The following is a 14,777-nucleotide window of genomic DNA, read 5'->3' as shown; positions in this document are numbered from 1 at the left end:
CCCACACTTGTTACAAGAATACTCATAGATTACCATTTAATTATTCTTTTTTAGTGAAGTCTGCTGGAGAGAGAGATCACACATGATATCTAATGAGACAGGGAGAAAAGCAAAGAAAAGATGGAAATGAGTGTGATGGAAATATTTTTCACTGTGTGCTGATGAATTTGTACATGATAGGCTTATTCCTCTACTGTCATTACATGCTGTTAATATAGTTCACAGCAAATAATAGGTCAGTCAGGAGTATATCCTAGAAATCAGTGTACCACAAGCCTCTCTTCTGGAAGGGGGGTTGTTTGAAGGGCAAAGGAGACTCCATGGAGATTTCTTTTCTGGGCCAGGTGGACAAGTGCATGCATATGAAATCAGGTCATTCTGGCAAGTAGGACTGATAAGCAACAGGCCTCCAACTTTAGCATAAAAACGCACGTGGTGATGGAGATCTATGAAACCCTGCTGTATTTAAAACAGAGCATCATTTGAGACCCAGTAGTGTCTCTGAAATCTGGTGCTCTTGCTTCAGCTCTGGATTCCTTGTAGGTGTTACTGAATTTTTTTTGTGGGGTTGGAACATTTAAAGACACTTGTGCAGTAACAGTAATTACTAAGCTTTGTAAGGCAACCCTGAGTCATTTCTCAGGGCTGATGAAGTTCAGGAAAATAAATAAAAGTAGAAAAGTATTGGAACAGATGGGTATTTAGAAATTCACAAGTAAAATTGGGATCTTGTACTTCGTACTTCAAATAACAGAGTACATGATAGGAAATAATGGGTTTCTGCATGGAGCCTCACAGGTCTCTAGGAGTGTATATGGAAATAATTGGAGCCTTACAAATCATCGTGGTGTATTAATGGGGGAGCTACTTTGAATGGGTAGGAGCTGGTCCCATGTGATGCTTGCTTCCCAATGAGAGCAAACTGATATCTTTAGCAAATTCCTTAATGGAATCTTTGTAACAAATGTTGCAAGACCCCAACTGCTTTCTGCAGTGTTGATAATGCATGCTTGTCTTATCAGGAATAGCACAGAGAGGTTTGTTCAGTAGATGCAAAAATTGTAGCAAAACATGCCTTTGACTGCTTAAATGCATCTACAGTGCTGCTTGTCAGCAAGTCTGCATGGAAGCCATTGGGATATTTCTGTTTCTTTAGAAATGGTAAGACACAGCAATTGCACTTGTGCATGTGAGCTGATGGTAAGGAGAGAAGAAGAGGTAACAATAGGTGACTTGTATGTGAATGTTAGATACTGTAAATCTTGCCATGTTGTCTCTGCAGACATCAAGAAAATGGGTTTCAGGAAAACTGAAAAAGAATCTGTTAGAAAGCAGTAAAAAAAAAGAGAGGAAAGAAAATGAAACAGCATTAGCAACTTGCCCAATTTTTAAAAAATACAACGCACTGTATGATAGCTATTGTTTTTGGTGTGCTTCTTAGTTTCAAGATGAAGCTTAGACTGATGATGTCAGCAGCTCAAGGATGGGTCCCTGCAATCCCAGAACTGAGGCAGTGTAACAGGGAGTATGCTAAAAAAGAGGGAATTTAGTATTACCTCATTTTACGTAGCCTTCTACCTGTGAGTTTACTGTACTTGAAACCTTGAATAATTTCTTCCACATATTTGTAAGATGTAATTGCTTTCACCTTGGAATTATTAGTGGGATTATTCAAAGCAGCACTTTCCTCAAAAGAAGCACTTTAGCTTCTGTGTTGATTTCCATACAAACCAGTGCACTTTCTGATCTTACTCTGTCTCCAAATTCAGAATAGTATTGCCAAAACAATCTTTCCATTTCCAAGCCATAACTAAAACAAATAATGGTGTAGTGATGCTTCCCACTACTAGGTGGTCAAATATTTTTATTTCTGTGTTCTCATATTAAGCTTATGCATGAGACAGTTTTAAGAAAACTTTCAGTAAGAAGAGGCTTCTTAATTAAACCACTTAATGGTGTAAGACAAAAGAGGGAAGGGTGATCACTTTGTATAGCTCTATTTTCTAAGATAATGTTGTATTTCTGAAATTGGTGGACGAAAGTCTTGCTCTGTGCACCTGGGGCAAGACCATGCACACATTCCAAGAACATCTTCATGTGTTTTGAGGTAGGAAAACAGAAGACTTGTTTAGGGATTGATAATAGTGGTGATGGAGAGGAATGCTTGACATTTCAAAGTATAAGGCTATTTATGCTGGAGTTTTATTCAGAGGAGAGTTCAGTCTTGAAGCAAGTTTCACCTCATCGTTCCTGTTTGCTGTGCCCATTGGGTTGTTTTCTGGAGTGGTTTTGATATGTGCAAACCAGGCTTCTTTCAAAAGAAATGAAATAATTTCACTCATTGTGTGCACCAAATGTGCCCTAACCTGCAATAGGGTTGTAGAGGTTTGATCAGTTACTGGGTCCTCCTGTGGCAGGATCTGGTTCAAGAAGTTGGAGTAAATATGGCCTGCAAAAAAATTGGAACTCCTGTGCTTCATATAGTGTAGGTGTAAAGATCTGAACAGCAGCTGTGTTTTGATCTGCTCCAGTTGTGCCAGATTGTAATGCAAATATAGCCTGATGCCATTTATTGTGGATTTGCTTTTATTACAGAAACATCAGACTGGTGGTGATTAATTGTCAGGGTTTTTTAACCTTGTCAACTGTTCAGAGGTGGTAATGTTTTTCAATCAATATCTATGCCAGTTTGTATTTTATGTGGAACAGACCTATGTGGAACAGATAAGTGCTGCATTCATGAAGTGAGGCACCAAAAGGCCCATTCTGAATGTTCTTGCCTTTGATTTTGGTCTGACTGGTTTTCCAGGGCATGGGGACAGGGCAGAAGATAAATGTTTGGAGTGTAATGATTCTGTAGGGATTCACGGGTTGTGCTGAGACCATGATAACAGCTTAAAAGACATAATAAATGTTTGGAATCATGACATAAAATAACAAATAGCCCCATCCCACTTAACAAATCTCCTTAATTCAGTAATCATCCACTGTGGTATGTCCCCTTTTCCTGTAGAGGGGAGGAAATTAGTTTCTTAATGTTAAAACTACTCTGGTGACCTGTGCTAACTTCTGTGTTTCTGCACATATTGGAATTTGGAATTAAAAAAAATATAGGAAGAGGAGACTTCACATAATTTTGCTTTTACGCTCCTCATTATCCTACACTATTCCTTTTTCTCCCCCACTGTAGCTCCTTTTTTTTTTTCCAAAATATATTTTCCAAAGTATTTCTTTGTATTCCTGAAATGTAACACTTTTGTCAGCTTAAAATGACAGAAATTAGAATGAATCTCAAGGCTGCACCGAGCACGTAGGACCACTTTGCAGCATAATCAGTGTTCTTGGAGGAAGTTAGACAGCTTTCCAACCCTGGGAAGGGCTAGGGAGACTCTAGCCAGGTTCAACCCTTGAAGCAACAAATGAAAGCCCCAGCCAGTTCAGGCATGAGTGTGAATGGCTAGAAAGGCAGTGTGAAGGATGGCCTGGTATTTAGTGGACAAAAGAAAAAGTTAAACAATTACAATTGGTTTGAACGATTGCACATATTTGGTGCATTAACTTTCATGAACATTATTTATAGTACATTGCTATAAAATCAATTTTGAAATATGTTTTGAAATTCAGTTCTTAGCAGTTCTCCAGGTGGCAGAGATGAAAGGAAATTGTGACTATCACAGGTTTTGGAATCTGCGGGAAAAAGGCTCTTCATAGCATTTGAAGGCAAGGCAGTATCCTAACTTAGCTCGGGTGTTTTGAATACTGGAGTTTGAACCTATTGTCTGGCACACTTTGCTGTATTTAAAGATGATGAAAGGATGTAATCATGGTTTTACATTTCCTTTAGCGTTTCTGTGGTGTTTAGTAAGGTTTTACTAATTGTCGTGTCTTCTGGTTGTAAAACTTTCTTGTTGAGTCCGGCGTTGGCAGCGAGAGGTGCGGGGCAGAGCACATTGCAGGGGCTGTCAGGTGACAGCTGCTGCCTGCCTTGTGCCTCACGGCTGTGCCCTGCTGCTTTCAGCACTGGTGGCCATCGGGGGGAGATTATGCTTCCAGTATTTGGGGCGATGCAATGGGAATTGCATTGATCTGGTGTTTAGCTCTGATCCTTACCAAATGGATTACTTCTAAGGTAGGCCGTTTTAAAAATCTGTTTTGACTAAATGGGTTTGTAAGTAGTCAGAGAGAAAACAAGTCATTAAGAACTTCATGAGTGCTTATTTTTCCTTTTAAAATCTAATCTGTTTTGGAAACATAATTTGCCATTTGAGATTGTGTTTCTTAAGTCTTCATACGTGATTTTGTAGCTCTTGACTTCGGTTGCCTTGATGTGGGAAAGAGTGTGTTTGTAGCAGTGCCAGTTAGGAGACGGGATAAAAAAAGGGATCTGAAATGGCTTCTGAATGGCAGGAGTTGACTTGCCTCTGTTACTAGCAGATTTTCAATTTTATAGCACTTTAAAGTCTTTGTGAAAATAAGGAAAAACAATTTTAAACATAGTGAGAATAATACAAATTAGTGTATTTTGCTTCCTGGACAGGATATCCTTTTTGTATTGTTGATTTCAGAGTTGCAGGAGTGGAAATACCAGTTTTGTTTGCTTATGTGAAATATCTACATTACTTTGTAGCCTTTCTATTTGAGATCCCCGTGTTTTGAAAAATGCATGCTAATGTTAGAACTAAGTTTTTTACTCTCTCATTCCAAAGAATGTAAGTATCTCCATAATGGATATTTGTGCTAGTAAATATAGGTGAGATTGGTGTCTGGAGATGAGACCAGGCTTTTTTTCTCAGCATAGCTCACTGCATAATCTGGAATTAATTCCAGAAAGCGGAATAAATACAAGTGTAGGATTATGAAGGAGAGCCAGAATCACTGGAGAGAATGAAGGAAGCTGAAAAAAACCAGAGTTCCTACATTTATAGATTTTTTTTTTGTTATTGTTACTGCTGCATGCTTCTAAAATTTTTGTACAATTAACAGGAGAATCTGAATAAACATGAATTTGAGTTTGTTGTGAAAACAAGCTTTGCCAGGCATCCATGCCTGTACTCTTCAGTCATTGCCAATAACATGTTTCTAAATTTATTAAAGTAAAAATGGTCAGGCTTAGTTGCTAGCACTTGTCACAACTTCTGTGACATCAAGAAAAAGACCAGGAAACCCAATGGATGTTTGCTTGTGACTGAAGGCAGATTCTACAGATTTACAGCCTGTGTGCTAGGCCAGCACATCATCTGTATTTTACTGTTATATTGTTGAACTGCTAGCTTTTTGGAACTTGTGTTTATACATATGGTTTCTTTTAAAAAATTAGTATTTTTTTGTTCATCCAATTACCTATTTTGCCATCGCCCTTGAATCTTTCTGCTATTCTGATTTGGTTTCTTTAGGCAATACCCTTGTGCATTACTGTCCTCACTTAAATCAAATACTTGTGGGGGTTTTTTTGACTGTACATTCTTTCTGATCAATTGTCAAGCTTTTATTTTGTGTATTTTTAAATCTTTTTTTAATATTGATAAAGCTTTGGATAACTCTTACGCCACATGATATACATCTGAGGTATATAAGAAAAAATAGCTTACAGATGCTTGTGAGGTATATGTATCACTAGCATTGATAACTATCATTCAAATGATGGCTGAGTTTAAAAATGGTTGCCATCTGTCTTGCGAGGTGATCATGTAAAATAGCTTTATATGGAAGAAAACATTAAAATTATCACATTTGAGTATTTGAAGGAAAGGGTGGGTTTCTCATTACTGATAAATTTCAGGAAGACAGTATTAATGACATTTTCTTACTGCTGATTTGATAAACTTTCAGAGTAACACTTTGAACTGCAGTGAAATTTTTAAGCAGTAGTAGGACTATTTTGCAGTGACTTACCTGAATTCAGTGTCAGTTTAAGTGCTTGTAAAGAGCATTTTTCTGTGCTTTAGTGAGTTAAAAAATTGATGGTGCCTTTTGGAAAACTGTGAATCTTAGCATGGAACTTTTAAATATTTGAAATCAGTCTAAGATCCATGAGTCTTGATTTTGAAATCTAGTAATAATTGGAGAAATAAGGTCTTAACTAGTTTGTCATTCTCAAGACTTCTAGTTCATAAACTGTCTTTTGATCTTAAATGCCAAGTGTGTATATTTGAGGCAGCATAACCAGTACATTGCAGTTGCCATGGTATAACAACTTCCCCACACTTGTCTTCAGAGCAGTTGAGACTAATGCTCTGATAGTTCAACAAAGAGCTTGGACTGAACAGTCAGGTACATAAAAACACCTGCCTGGCTGTGTTGCTCTCTGTCCTCTGTCTTTTCTTTCCCAGCTTCTGAATAAACAACTGAGTAGCAAAATGAGGGTCATGTATCAAAAAGCATGTGTGGTTTCTTTCTGATGGGTGGTGCTGAATTTTGAAGGCCAACAGCTCTAGCAGGTTTTGTTAGAGAATGAGACCAGGAGTTGTTTTGCTAGACAGTCCATGAGCTGGCCCTTGCTGAAATGAAGCGCTCAGCAGTAATGCTGGTGCTCTGCTCTCAACAAGATTGGGAAGTTCATGTGATAAAACTGATACATCAATGGAAACATTTCTGTTTGACACAAACAGCAGCAGGTGCTCCGTTTCCAAGTGGTACATGCAAATGCTTGCACTCCCAAGCATCAGTGAAGCGGTTTCCCTTTGAAGATGTATCTATGTGCTATTTTGGCATGTTGTTCCCATTGCATGGCCTTTAATAACTTTCTATACTTTGTGAAAAGATGTTCAGAGAGATCTGACTTAAATCTAAGTTCTGGTAGAAACTCCCTTTGCATTTTTTTTGCAGAGTCCTTGTATCAGTGTTGTTCTTAGAGGATTAATGGATCTTCCAATTTAGTTTGAACTTCTTCCATTGACTTTCCACAAATATGTCTCAAAAGAGAGGAAAAAAGGAAGGTTTTTTACTGTATTGCCCTTTGGAAGAATAAACGATACTCGAGTGTGAAACTGAAGTTTAAGGTGAGGCTTTGAAAGTGGAAGTCTGGTATAAGCAATCTTTCCCAGTTATCTGACTGACATCCATCTTCACTGCAGAAGCAAAACAGCCCACCCATTTCAGGAAGCTCTTCTTGGGCCTGGACAGGAGCAGAGCAATTGATAACCTCACCTAATAATTTGAGGGATTTATTGAATCACCTAGAGTCCAGCACACTCCCACCAACCAAGCTTTTCCTTGTGCTTGAAAACAGAACTTGCCTAAACACAAACACATTAGGGTTGTCTTGTCTTTGAGCACTAGTTATTCTGTCTGCTTGCTGGAATGTTGCTTATTTGTTTGATGTTTGCACAGAGGGTCAATACTGGTATTAACAGGTACAAATCTTCAGGTAGACTGAAGAGGTGGCGCAGACATTGAGAAAGAAAATTTTATGCTAAATGAGTTAAAGCATAAACTCATTTATGCTATAAATAAGCATAAATTTATATGCTTTTTTTAAACAAAAATATTGACAATAACATGACAACAAGTGGTATCTTGAGGTGCCAGAAGCTAGTCTGAATCCACAAAGATTTCTGATCCAAGGTGTCTGTAGAGTGATTCAGTGTATGCTACAGTTGTCTCGACTGTGTAAGTAAGGTGTATTTTTAGGGTAAATATAGTCTTGGTGTCTTGGTGTAAGCTACAGAGAATGGGCCTTTGATTAGCAATGAGGAGGGTGGCATTTCTGGTCATCAACAAGGGTAAAGTCCTGCTGATTAAATCGTTAGAATGGTTGAGTGCTTTACAGTAACTTTAGTTCTTCAAGACATGTTTGCCTTCCTTCTTATGAAGTTGCTGTCTGTCAGATCATATTGTAGTAAAAGCTGAAGGATTAAATCTGGTTTTTCTGTTTGCTGGGTTTAAGTAGTAGAATCTGGGCAGTATATCTCAAAGAATTACACACAAACTATGTTAAATTACTTCTTTCTTTCTGCCTTTTTCCTTGCATTTTTCTTGAGTACTGTAGGGGGTAGAAAGACAAATGCACTGACAGTATTATTTCAAGTGGGAAAATAGGTGATGCACCACAACCTGCAGTACATGGTCTGTTATGTATTTGCAGGGTAAGCTGACACAAAGCAATCTGTATCTGGAGGAGTACAATATTATTAGTTTACTTACCACAAGTTGCTGAAAGCCCTCTGTACTATTAGCTTCGTCCTTTGTCTCTGATGGCCCACCACAGTGCTCAGCTCTCTGTACCTCACTTATTGCCTGGGCTAAAGATAAAAGATCTGACCACTCATCACCCATCCAACATCTGTTGGTGGAACTTGATAATGCATGTTTTCCTCTTATCTGTTTTATTTTACAAATTTCAATGAATCTGTATCTTTGAGACCTCAGCCCTTTCAGAAGAATTAGCTGAAATTGTCCTACTATTTGTGTAGTATTGCTAGTGAAATTTATACAATAAATTCTCTTTTTTTCCTTAGAGAACCAAACTTTCTAAGGTAATTTTACTAGATTTGATTGTTTCAAGTGTATCATTGCAGAGCAAAATCACTTGTCTGTATAAGCAAGTACATAAGTAAGTATGTTTTTAAAAATGTACTTTGTATTTGCTCTCAGCACTACTTTATATATACTGCTTTATCTAACAATATTTATTTTAGGGAGCAAGTAATATTTTAGAACCTACATATCAAAAGGATTTATTTTTCAGTAAATTTTTGTATATTGTTTTCTTTCTTGGAGACTAATGCTCCAGCTGTACGTGGGTCTTGTAGCTGCATGTGTGCTTGGGTTTCTCCTGTATTAGATTACAGAACTGTACTGGACATGTCCAGAGATCTGTGATAGACAGGTGCAAATTGCAAGTTAGCACTAAATTACATCACTGATTGTGCCTAGTCAGTGATATGAAATGTTCCAGGCTACAGAAGATATAGTCAGCTGAGATTTTCTGAAAGTCAAAGGCAAGTTTAATGAAAAACATTGAAAATGTTAGTGAGAAGTCAGCATCGTTTTCTGGCTGATGAGTTGTATTTCTGCTTTCCCCATCAGGACAGGCATACTGCTGTGAGAAATGCTGTACAAACATATATTGAGGAATTATTACCATGGTTTATGATCTTCCAAGGAAATACAGAACAAAAGCTAAGATAACATAAAAGTTCTGTACAGGGAGTTCTTCCTTGTAGTCTTTACAACAGCTGTTATTATTGGACCCCATTTGGAGCTAGGTCTTTTGGTCACTTCTGTAATTCCATATTAAGCTTACTTTTGGAAAAAACTTCTGCACCTTCTAGTGTAATGTTTTATTTTTTGGCGTGTGTAATGTTTTGGCATGGAAAATATTTTTATAAAAAGTGTAACTTAGGAGTTTGGAGTCTTAGTGCATCACTTTTACCGATCACGGTGATTGAGGTGATTAATCTCTAGTCTGTCTTTGACTTCATTCAGGTTGTTCTGTGGATAGACGCATATCAGCAGTTCTGCCTTTTTTGCCTTTCCACGTAATTTTTCTTTCCTTCATTTTCTTTCCTTCAAAATTCTTCTCAATAGCCAACATTATTTTTTCTACTGTTTCCTTACATGGTTTGATGTCTTCTCTTTTGAAGTTGCACATTTTTCAGGCTGTTGTGTGTCCATGAGGGAGTGTTGTTCCTGATGCACAAATGAAAAATGGGTGATTGTGTTTGTCACCAGGCTGGCTTTTATCTGAAATTCCCAAAGGCATGTGGTGACTCTTGGTGGCATCAAGGACTTCACTGTCCTCAGTGTGAGACAGAAACATGGTGTACTGAGAAAGGTGACAGGAGTTTCTAATGTGTACCTCCCACAAAAAATCTTATTTCTGTGAAGAACAAATGTTCTGAACTGTTAGAATGGAGGTCTGATTGTGAAGGTGATCCTCTAATCCTAGGATTAACATGTAACAATAATGAAGGCCTTAGGAAGGGGCAGAAGATGGTCAAAGTACAAATAAGGCAAGATGTGAGGCTGGGTGCTAGGTGGAATCATGCTTTGCAGACTGTGATGCCAGTGATTCCTCCAGTTTTTAGCTGTTAGAGGACCAGTTCACCACCTCCTGGAAGACTTCCTGGATTGTAACTAGTACAGTAGCTGAGTATGTATGAAACATATGTGTCCCATGTGGGTAAAAAATGCAGCTTATGTGGAAGTATCTCAGTGTTGTACATGGATGATTTGATGACTCTTCTGAACTTTCATCATCAAATTTGAAATACTACTTGCTGGCTTTCTCTGAAATGCCTTGATGTATAACATCTTACCTCAGTGATACCTTGCTTTGCCTTCAGAAAATTCAGGCTAGAATGAAAGTAGCATGTGGCATCCTAGGGCTGCAGTAATAGTGTAATTTCAGTTCTTATACATCTTTTACCTTTGGAAGATGGAAATATCCTGTAGGTAAAAGTGAATATATAAACCAGGAACCGCAAGAATTTGTTTCAAGTATGGTGTTCTAGAAGGCCATGAGAAGGACATTCTTGTGCCTATGTAGTCTCATTCTGTCTTTTCTATTGTGAGGAATGATTGAGAAATATCAGAAAGAAATGTATGGGGATGTTTTTTACCACACTCTGATCGCACTTAATCTTTTCACTACCAATTCCTGTCCTTCCTTTGTCCCCTCTTAAAGCAAAATCAGTAGATATAAATACTTGAAAGATGCATTTTGCTTGAAAGACGCACAATTTCTGAAATTAGTGTTAAGAGTTAATGTGAAAAGGGTCAATTAATACTTTATTTTAATTTCAGTTTAAAAATTATTTGCTTCTAACTTGCTTAAAATGTGCTTTTTTTCAGAGACGTGGAGCAATTTCCTATGACAGCTCTGATCAGACTGCGTTGTACATTCGTATGCTAGGTAAGCATACCATTTTCTTTATTGCAAGTTCCAACATTTATGATTTATTTATATAATAACTTTTTCATATCTCTGTTGAATTAATAAACTTGCCATTCTCTTTCTCCTGGATAATACTTTGGTTAGAATCTCTACAATGGTTTGGGTTCTTTTGTGTTGACTTGGGTTTTTTGGTTGTTTGCCTTTTTTCTTTTCTTTTTTCCCGAGTTAAACATTGTGTAGGATGTTTTACTCCTACATTAAAAAAACAGGAAAGTTCCTATAATTAATCCAATGTGTTTGGTAAGAAGTAAAGTTTTCTAAGTGATTCATGATTGATCTTTCTGCAGTGGAATTTGTCACCTCTGCATGCTATCTTTCTAGTTAAAACTGTAGCTTAGAGAATACTTTTGCTGGAGAGTTAGTTACCACACACTCTTAAAAACTTCAATATTGAGGCTATGAAATGTGCAAGGTGTTCTTGAAATAATGATATGACTTTAAACAAGATTTTTCTCATTAATCCTGGAAGGTGCCTTGAGAAGGGGAAGGGTGCTTGAGAGGGCTGAGTAGTTCTATCAGCTCATTGAGGAGTGCTTCCAGAATAGCAAGGAGACAAAGGGTAAAGTTGCATTCAAAGGAAAGAATGGTATTGGGAGGGGAAAGCATCCAGGGGAGACCCTCTGTGATAGCGAGTGCACAGAAGGAGTTGAGGTCACTTGTTGAGAGGAGAAAGATGCAAAGCTCTTGCAGATCTGGCTGCCAGATTCGGTATTTCCCACACCTCTTCTGGAGGCTGCTGGTGGTGCAGATGGCATGAGGACTGTGTATGTGCTCTAAGTCTGTTTCACTGTTAAATGATGCCACTTAATTTAAGCCACCTTGAGCAATGAATTTGTGTTGAAATTCTGGACTATGAATGCTTGCATGATTTCTTGCACAGCTCAATGAACACCAACAGCTACTCATTACAAATTCTTAACCATCTCCAACTAAATCAGCCAGAACATGTCTTTTTATGCCCTGAGTCTTTTCAGTTTAGTGGTATATTGTACATGTTAAAATCCCCAGAAATTCATAACTGCATTGTCTATGAATTTAGAGTTGTAAGCTATATGCACATATGTATATGAATTTATAGTCCTGACCTACATATGTAGGAATATATGGTCATATATACATATAAATCAAATTTTTACTTAGCAGCTTCACATTTTTTTCCAGTTATTTTGATTTTTTTACATTTATGAACTTGTTAATACTATAGCACTGACTGTCTGCTGAAGGGTTTTTGATCAGAGAATTTAATTACTTTGGGGATTTGTTAAGATGAGAACAGAAGATGCTGGGTTCTAAATGTTTATTGAAAAAGCTGTTGTTTTTTTTTGTTGTTGTAAATAGGTTTATTTTATTTTCAAAAGTTTAAATGAAGTAGTTAGGCCCATCATTTCTGCAGCAGGATTTGTGGTAATGCTGAAGTAGTCTTAGAGAGAAGGAAAGCATGGCTTCGTCTAGTTTTTGGTATATACATCTGAATGGAGAGAAAAATCTAATTTGTCTTGGAAATCTCATAGGTAGAACTGGAAAATATTCAGAACATGGTGTTAAATAAATTAATTTTTCACTTGTACTCTCATTGGAATTAATTATTACATAATGAGATTGGTGCTTGTTATGAATAGTATAACTCTTGCTGGCATAATTCATTCATGCTGTTCTGCTATTCAGAGCAGTAAACTTTTAAAGGATTGACTTCCAACTTAGGTGGGGGAGGAGATACCAACAAGCAAACAAAAAGTTGCTCATGGCATTGAATCATTATGTGAAAAATCTGTATTATTTTCTTATTTAATAGAGATCACTTGGTTTTCCCAAATGTTATGTGCACTATACTGTACAAGTTAGCAACTATTTACATATTTATTATTTTTGTACTTGTAACTGGACTGTAAAAAAGACCAGTCTGAAAGCTGAACAGTTGGACTCATCGATACGTAGAAACATTCATATCAGAGTAGATTCAAGGGTTAATATATTCCATTACAATTTTTTGCAAGAAATGGGAAGCATTGCATTTCCTACAGTATTGTGAGAGTTCTGTAATTATTCTATTTATCTTAGTACACTTGAGCAGAATAAGCTATATGGAATCCTCAGCTGTAACTTAATGGAAAGTTAGGCAAAGTCATGAGAATGTTTGCCTTTTACTTTGTTGGTTTTATTTCATACAGACTGTATCTTCTGAAAAAATGTACCTTGATAAGGTGTTTACCTTAGCAGACCAAAAATACAAGGCTGAGAGTATCTACAATGACTCCCCCTGCCTTTGTTTAGTTGTGCTAGCCATGAAGTTGCTTAATTCAATGTTTTTTCTTGCTGTTCCAATGGTAATTCATTTACACCAGTAGGAATTCCTGTCATATAGCAGTGTGTCCAGGTTCAATTTAAAAGGTCCTTCTTTCAGGGGTGTACAAAATGAAAAGCTAACTCCTAAGTGCCTTCATCAGTGTGTCGATATAAACAAGCAGTGTTGACTGTAATGACTCATCTGTCATACCCCATTCCCAAAATATACACTAAGCCACTCCCGAGTGGCTTATTTACTATTTTAAAATATAGATACAGATGCAGCATTGTAGAATTTTTCTTTTAAGACCTTGGAAAGGCTAATACATCTGCATCACCTCAACCACTTTTCTCAGCAACTATGAGGAATTCTCAAACTATCTTGTAAGTGCTTCTGTGTAATCTTGATAACTTCTTGATTTTTCTATTGCTTTTCTAATTTCTTTTTCTTATCACTTTATACTGACTGAAAGTTTTTCTGCTGTGCATGGGGTAGAAAATGTGAGGCACTTGACTGCTTGTATTGGTGAGCATGCACCTCTCGGCTACAATTGGAGCATTTGTCTTCTTTTGGAGGTCTTTGTCATTTCAAATAGGAAACACTGGAGAATAACTACTGTGTACTGTGCACACTCTTCTCTGGTAGTGGTTTTTATGTTGTGTTCTGTTTGCTTTAATTCTGGCACATTCAGCTGACCTGTCCTCTGTTTCTTCAACAAATTTAATAGGAATTTTAATCTGTGAAGTTAGTAATTCTTTCTGAAAATCGTGCTCTTCGCAATCTCATGCCTTTGACTTGAGTCCTTTACCTTGAAGTGGCCGTCATAATTTCTGCTCCCAGCTGTCCTCCACGGTCTCCAGGGTTTCTGCCTGTGCTCTGGATGGCTTCAGCTCCCCAAGCAGCTGCTGCATTGTTACTGTGCCACGCTGCAGTGTTAGGGTAGCACCAAGTATGTGCTGGGTAACCCTAATGCCCAGGGATGTCAGCTGTGGCATTTCAGCTGCCTCGTAGGTATCAGAGCTGTCCTTGTGTGAGCAGGAATTTGAGAGAGAGGCAGGAACTAAACAATCTGTTTCAAGGTAAGTTTTATTACAGCCCTAATTTCTTTTCAGTTATAGCTGCAAACCTTCCTCTTACATTCCTTCTTCCATGATTTATTTAGTCTTCAATTAAATTTCTGCCAGTATCATCTTTGTCTTAAAAATGCAAGTGATCCTGATCATGCAGGACTATTCTGGAAAAAAGTGTACCTAAATGCTCAGCCATCAGATATTGTATTTTTGTGCTCAAAATAAAATTTGGAAAGGAAGGCTTCACAATTTTTAAAATCTGTCTCTTGAATTTTTGAAATCAGCAAAACTCTTAAAGAGGGAAAAATTTGTTCTTTGAAGTCCAGTATCATTAAGATGCTGGACTTGAATGTGTCCTGTAACAGTAACACAGGATTCTTTCCAGTGTCACTGAAAGTGTTTCAAGAAGAGACACTTCAGATAAAAGCTGGCAGTCAGCTTGCTGCCACTTCTGTGCCCTTCCCCAAGGAAATTTACCTATAAGCAGACTGTGGGATCTGATGGCTTAAAAAGATTGAACAAGCAT

The 14,777-nt window shown here is 37.5% G+C and overlaps 1 protein-coding gene across 2 annotated transcripts in view; it reads left to right on the top strand.

Annotated features, from left to right (window-relative positions):
- Positions 1-14,777, top strand: part of PDE7A (phosphodiesterase 7A) — a 73,896-nt gene that overhangs the window by 26,964 nt on the left and 32,155 nt on the right. The window contains exons 1-2 of one of the 2 annotated variants that reach the window (XM_066331875.1): positions 4,004-4,129; positions 10,795-10,855. In XM_066331875.1, coding sequence (XP_066187972.1) covers positions 4,070-4,129; positions 10,795-10,855 — 121 coding nt within the window. In that variant the 5' untranslated portion in view covers positions 4,004-4,069. Of the gene's footprint in view, positions 1-4,003; positions 4,130-10,794; positions 10,856-14,777 lie in introns of those variants that run through there. The other variant, XM_066331865.1, reaches the window with a different exon arrangement.

Source organism: Sylvia atricapilla, chromosome 1 (assembly GCF_009819655.1).
Source record: "Sylvia atricapilla isolate bSylAtr1 chromosome 1, bSylAtr1.pri, whole genome shotgun sequence".
Lineage (NCBI taxonomy): Eukaryota > Metazoa > Chordata > Aves > Passeriformes > Sylviidae > Sylvia > Sylvia atricapilla.
Note: the sequence above shows the minus strand (reverse complement) of the source record. Positions and strands in the feature narration are given on the sequence as shown.